This window comes from Symphodus melops, assembly GCF_947650265.1.
Source record: "Symphodus melops genome assembly, chromosome: 2".
NCBI lineage: Eukaryota > Metazoa > Chordata > Actinopteri > Labriformes > Labridae > Symphodus > Symphodus melops.
In genome coordinates this window covers 14,991,702-14,998,449 of record NC_136692.1, presented here as the reverse complement: position 1 = coordinate 14,998,449, position 6,748 = coordinate 14,991,702, and the positions used below count along the sequence as shown (strand labels likewise).

Genomic DNA, 6,748 nt, shown 5'->3' with positions numbered 1-6,748 from the left:
GGCTTCATTAAACCTCAAGGCTAGACAGGCCTATGTTGCCAACATGAGTATAGGCTATCTATAAGCCTAATAGGCTAAACCAGTTTCATTTTGCAAATGTTAGTGGTGGGTTTCAATTACTTACTAAAGCATAGGTCTAAACCATATATTTTGCTTCTAAATTCAGTTGGGAGAAGAAACAACAGAAGAGAAGATTAAAAGTGAAACATTTTCCACAAAATCTATTGAACCATTAAGGCCTACTATAAAATGTAGCATAGCAGAAAGAGCAAAATGTTATCCATAAAACTGAAAGACAATCTCATTTGAGCATAAACTATAGCTACAAGGCTATGAGTGAAATTAGGTCTAATTTCTATAGCCTATCTTAATTTATTGTTACGGTTTGTGTGGTTTTAGATTTGTTTAATGTATCGCCTACTGTATCATGATCTTGGTCTCTATTAATACAATATTTAAGATTTTAAAGTGAACACATCATGCTTTTTATAGCCTACTACTTAAACACAGGGCTGCTGTTGCTTCTCCTGTTTCAGACTTTTAACCTTCAAATGACATGGAGGGGTCTACTTTTGATTTTGACCTCTTGTAGTCTAACTGACTATAACCTACTCATCAAGAAGTCCAGTATGACCAGGTCCATGAAGTCCACCAGTCTTGTGCCTTTGTCATATGGTGGGGTCTTTTTCACTTCCAAACAGTATTCTGGGTCGGTTTCCCATCTGAAACAAATAAACTATAATTGATCTGCCATCATTGTCTTAAACAATCTTTTTGACTATGTGACTAATAAAAAAAGAATATTCTGCAAAAGAATTCAGCCAGTCATTGTTGTCTTTTGCACAGAAACTTGAAACACAAGCTTGTAGAAAATCTCAGACTTTATATGATATTAATTACAGTGATAATAAAATAAAATTGTGGCAGTGACACAACAAGTACCTCCTTTATATGCTTGATAGGCTATATTGATAGGCTATATCATTCAGTGTTATTGTTCCTTTGTGACTGAAGACCCTCACTCTCACTCACTTTGCCAGCTTGCTGCGGCTGTACGAGCGTCTCCAGGGGGATCTCCACGTCCTGCGTGCTGCCAGGGAAAGATCAGGCAACATGACAGCCAAGGAGGCCTCAAGGTTTCTGGGACGTCCACACACAGCGTGCTCTGTTGAACAGTAGTAGGAGCATTGACCGTAGAAACATACACTACCCACTAGGGGGAGCCAGAGGAGCATAGAGTGTGAGAGAGAGAGAGAGAGAGAGAGAGAGAGAGAGAGAGAGAGAGAGAGAGAGAGAGAAGATGACTATTAGGATAAAAGAGGTTTTGAAGGGTTTCGATAGAACAGAATCAGAAAAAACAAAATTCAAAGAGATTTATAATCAGTGGGTACACATGAGCATTCTAAGCTGACTAAATGAATAATGGAGAATTATGGAGGTTCATACCAGGGGAGTTAAAAAAGGTTCGGGCCAGCTTGCGGTCAGTGGTGACGTCTTTTATCTCCTTGACCACATCCACCAGCCTTCCCACCACTGGAGGGATTCTCCTGTAACCCAAAATCCTACATGGAGAGTGGAGGAGAGCATTACAAGGACAACATCAAAAATGAATGACAAAGAGACAACCAGAGAGGAGAGAAGAAAATCTGTCCGGTTTTACATAACATGGTCACTGTGTGCTCATTTAATCAGTCTGTGCACACATTAAGTTGAAAAATTCTGACCTGGTACCTGTCCAGATGAAAAGCTGCTATTTCTGCATTGTGTCTTTCAAAGTCAGAGAAGTAGTGCAGGTTGTAATTGGTTTCTTCATCTCTATCCTGTCTGAAAAGCAAAGAAAAAAATCAAACTACAGGAAGTCTACATAATGCAAACATTAATTTACATCCAGCAAAGCTCCTCTTATTTACTCACTGGCTTTGCATAAGAACACTCAGCTTATTGAAGTTCCTCTTCACCAAAATCTAGCAATAACATCTTGAAATTATGAAATATTAAAAATCATCCCCTTCTATTATTGACTGTAACAATATGTCTTCCAATGGCCTGAGTGAATTGAAATCCCTCTTTTTGCTTCTTCTATAGTTTTCCTTAGGACTAACTTCATGGGCTTGAACATGGCTTGTCCGTAGTTGGGAAATGACATCACCAGCTTCAATTGCGTCCCTCCAGACTTCTGCACTGAAAAACAGGACAGAGAATGTTTCCATAGCAACAAAGAGCATAGCCTATAGCCTTCTAAACCCACAGGCTCTCAACAGCCTTCAAACACACACATACACACACACAAACAAAATAAGAAAATAAAAATGCCTATTTTGTCACTAAGATATGACAGTTTCACTTGATGATATGCACATTTATATCATTTCTATAATACACCTTTTATTAAAACAAGACCTATTCAACACTTAAAACGAATAACCAGATCAGGTGTTTTACAGTATAATGTACTTATACAACCTCTATGTGAAAGCTAATAACAATATTGCCAAAAATATAAACACATTGCGATCAACTATTCCATATTGTACCCCAAAAGCAAGAGGAGGTGAAAAAATGATGCTGTAGTCACCACTAAAAAGCTTATATTTATCCATTGAGGACTGAATCACCTGTCGCTCTGACTCAATTGTTCCTTCCTTTGCTCAGAAAATCATCTCGTCTTTGCTCGTCTGACACGTCCTCTATCACATTTATGACTCTGCTACTACCATGTTCGACAACAACTGATAAACAAACAACAACAAACAAAACAAAAAAAACAAAATAGCTCCTAGGTTTTGTGTCACACCTGCACTGACGATGCGGTGCGTGGCAAGCTGTTGGTTCAGCATGTTCATGTTTGGGTCACGGTGCGGATACAGCTGCCAACGGGTGATGCCCAGGTGGAAGCGAAGCCAGGGATGATAGCTGTTACTGCTGCTGTTCCACTGGATGTCTTCATTGGCCTCCTTACTGGAACTCACCCTGGGGGGGAAAGAAGAAAATGAAGGGGGCAGCAGGTTAAAAGGGGAAAGTGGATAAATAAGAGTGTGTTCCTGAAAAGGCCATGCTAGAGAAAAAAATCAATGATTTTCCTAGCTACAGTAGTATGAAGATTGCATTAGGTAACACACTTGTAATCCATTTAAAGAGTTAATGACAGAAACGTGTGGTGTCCAGAATGTTTTTTAGTAAGCCGTATATCTAAAACAAATCATATGTAATTTTCTAAATAAAAAAACAAACAAAAAAACAATCTCTTTGGATTTAGGACTGTCTGTTATTGCAATACCCTCTGAGGTTCTTGGGAACTTCAATGAGATGAGAACTTTGATGTGTACTATTTTGTAAAAATTATCAAGTTATTGATCAAATAATTAATAAAGTATTTCATCTTTAATATAGAGTTTGCAGCTTAAATGAAAACAAAGAGGGTTATATCAATGGCTTTTGGAAGGGGAAAGATATAGTTGAGTTATCCTCTCCAAAAAGTTTATTTGTTTTTTTTATTTGTAAGTGCATACATTAACCAACAGCATGCATAGACACCTCAGCCATGTAAAGATGCAACGTAGTAACTGTCACAGATCATCTTTGACAACATGAGATCATTACCCTGCAGTCTGACTCATCTGCAGAAAAACTGTCATCTACTACACATGCTTGTATGCATATCAGAGGAGAATGCAGACAAACTGAGTGTAAATAACCAAAATATTTTTTTTTTGGTTTACATCCTCTATAAAACATTTTGTGTGTATGACTTGTCCTGGGTAAGCCAGTGTTGAATAAAATTGCTGCTGTAAGAATAAAGCGTATTAAATTGACTAGAGTAACTCGATTATCGTGACAGAAATTTAATAATAAAAGTGTGTTTGCCAGATGAAATTGCTTATATAACGTGCAAGAATGATGAGAGTGGATATCATAGGAGAAATATTACACACAGTCTATGCTCTAAAACCTCCCTATTCAATATGTCAGAAAAAGATTAAGAACGTCACAATACTGAAATATATGCCTTGATAGAGGGCTGTTTTCAGCAAGGACAGTTGCAGTGTTTGGTATAGTAAAGAAAAACAATGTCAGGAAACGAAAAGCAAGTAAGAACTTTAAAGCAGAGATAATGAAGTGTTTACTGTTATACAATAATGATGTACAATACGTGATTTGGGACAGCAGTATGATGAGTAGTATGTATAAAGTAAGAATTCCAGATTTCTTGTACCTTGTGCAAAGTATGTACTTGTTAGGACTGCTAAAGTTCACACTACAAGTGTAATACAAACCAGAGTTCAAAGGAGGCATGGCGTTTGGTAAGCATCAACAACATCTTCATAGCACCAAAAGAAAATGCATGGTTATACACTGACCACATCTCGGAGCTCTTCTCACTGGCCTCAACTGTTGTCTTCATCTTCAGCAGCCAGTCCTCTTCAGGAATTGGAGAGCTGGGCATGTCGTATAGAGGATGGTTAAACAGCGCCTCCAGTTTCAACAGACCAGACTCCACAGGGTCCACTTGGTGACTGTCATGGTGGCCCACACTGACTGGCATGTTCTTTGAATCACTTCCCCCCTGCTTCACTGGTAATCCCATGTCAGAAGGTGTATGCACATGACCTTTGGTTTCCTTATTGGCATCTTTAGTGGAATAATCTCTGCGTGTGGTATCAGTAGGTGGCTCAGCTGGACCACTGTTTCCTGAGGAGGTGTAGTCGGTACGTGCCAGGTCTCTCAAGATGTGTGTCCTTGGTAGCAGTGGGGGGTTACAGGACTGGTGGTAAATGGGAATGGAGAAAATTGCCAGGAGGAGGTGGAGGAAAATGGTGAGGAAAGCCAAGGACAGACAGATTGTCCTGGACCGAAAACGCATACGCCACTTCATCCTGCTGAGGGGCAGGTGACAAAAAGTCTGGAGAGAATGCAAAAATGAGGAACAAAAGTGTGGTGTTTAAGATATTAAAAACCATGTTAAAGAAGAATGCATGGCAATACTAGAATGGTCACCTTAGCATTGGGAAGAATGTTACTCTATTATTTAAAAAATACACATCAGTTTACCCCTCCTGCATATAAACTCATAAAGTCATGCGCCATTTACCAAAGTTGACACAAACGTTTTTGGGGTTTTTTTGTTGAAAAAGAAGTAAACGAAAAAACAACTTACATCAGGTTCCTTCATATTTCTGACAGCCCGCTGCTCTTGCTGCTTTTCAAAGATAAAACAAAAAAGGACTTTTCTCCAATAGTCTTCACTGCTTCTGCTACATACTGAGGTATTGGGAGGGCTGCCAGGTCAAAGTGATCTTGACATATCAATGTGTTTACTCTCTCTCTCTCTCTCTCTCTCTCTCTCTCTCTCTCTCTCTCTCTCTCTCTCTCTCTCTTTAAATGTGCTTACTTTCTCTTTTAAAGTAATCTTTTCCTGTGTGTTCTTTTTGTAAGTGTAATTCTTTATTTGGACTGTTAAAACAGCCCTTTAAGGTTGTATTTCACAACTTAAAAGCTGTTCTAAAAAAGACTGTGAAGATTGGAAATGAGAGAGACGTTTTAAAGAGAGCACAAAGACTTGAAATGTTAATACTGTAAGATGATTAAAAAAAGTCAATTGTATTAGTAATTGGCTGTTTCCTCCTCTCTAGTTCTTGCTCGTGTAGTAATTACTCTCTGATGTTCGTCACTTTAGATAAAAGTGCCTGCTAAATGAGTTGTAGAATTGTAATCAACCTGCCTAATCATTTTCAGAGTGTGTTAACCCCCCTCCCCAATCAGAAGCTTCCTCAGTGTAACAAACAAAAACACTAGCTCTGCACACCACATTTCTGCTGAAAAGGCACAATTAAGGTTCTTGGATCTGTTAAGTTATATGACTAAAATGAAGAATTGTATAATCTCTCTAAATAAATTGAAGCAATTCTGCTTAAAAAGAATATGGTGAAAATGTGGAACTGATTCAAAAACTTTAATGACAAAACTTCTAATAAATAAACTCAGACTTAGAATAAGAATTACCAGATTCTTTTTTTAATCTCTTTTTTTTAATGTAGGAAACATTATTCTTCAAATATAACACCACACAGTAAACGTAAAATAACTCAAACGATATTAACCCACAAAGAAAAAACTAGTAGTAAAAGCAAATAGTGTCTACTAATGAAATAAGGAAAAAAAATAATCAAACAAATATTTAATAAAATGAAAAATAAAAAAAATAATTTGGCCTTTTGTTGAAGTAGGCTTAGTTGTGTTTCCTCCACGCAACATATTAACATTGAATATCCATTTTGTTTTACTTAATATTTGAATTGCTCAGTAAAATGGGAAATATGGGTCCTAATTATGAAGACAGGGACAAAACCATTTGGCTATGACATTGTTTGCCGTGGATCTGATTCTACTGCAAGAAAAACTAAAATAGAGGCTACAGAGGAAGCATTACTCAACATTCTATACAGCGTGTGTAATATGTGCCGACTGTAGGAACAAAAACAGTAAATTTTTGCAGAATTAAAGAAGACAACTCCATAACTATAGGCACTGTTTAGACAGAAGTTCCGAATTCTGACTGTGTGTTTGAAAAATGAGACTTTGATTGAAGCACCTCAAACTTTACAGAGAGTCCCACAGGATACAGAGAGTCTGTGAAATAAGGATCTTTAAAGTCTGTATGTGTGTGTGTGTGTGTGTGTGTGTGTGTGTGTGTGTGTGTGTGTGTGTGTGTGTGTGTGTGTGTGTGTGTGTGTGTGTGTGTGAGTTCATG

The 6,748-nt window shown here is 37.8% G+C and overlaps 1 protein-coding gene and 1 long non-coding RNA gene across 2 annotated transcripts in view; one reads left to right on the top strand and one right to left on the bottom strand.

The window, feature by feature from the left end:
- The window catches only part of fam20cl (family with sequence similarity 20 member C, like), a 32,566-nt gene extending 27,280 nt beyond the window's left edge, over positions 1 to 5,286 (bottom strand). Inside the window, exons 1-8 of the mRNA XM_079337406.1 lie at positions 5,156 to 5,286; positions 4,359 to 4,900; positions 2,795 to 2,970; positions 2,103 to 2,181; positions 1,732 to 1,824; positions 1,447 to 1,562; positions 1,033 to 1,213; positions 613 to 722 (exon numbers count right to left, since the gene is read on the bottom strand). Coding sequence (XP_079193532.1) covers positions 613 to 722; positions 1,033 to 1,213; positions 1,447 to 1,562; positions 1,732 to 1,824; positions 2,103 to 2,181; positions 2,795 to 2,970; positions 4,359 to 4,900; positions 5,156 to 5,170 — 1,312 coding nt within the window. The 5' untranslated portion in view covers positions 5,171 to 5,286. The remainder of the gene's footprint in view (positions 1 to 612; positions 723 to 1,032; positions 1,214 to 1,446; positions 1,563 to 1,731; positions 1,825 to 2,102; positions 2,182 to 2,794; positions 2,971 to 4,358; positions 4,901 to 5,155) is intronic.
- LOC306819836 lies at positions 51 to 4,489 on the top strand. Its single transcript, XR_013778613.1, has 3 exons — positions 51 to 675; positions 1,041 to 1,136; positions 4,409 to 4,489. It is a non-coding gene; the product is annotated as an uncharacterized lncRNA (long non-coding RNA).
- Positions 5,287 to 6,748: the final 1,462 nt, after the last annotated feature.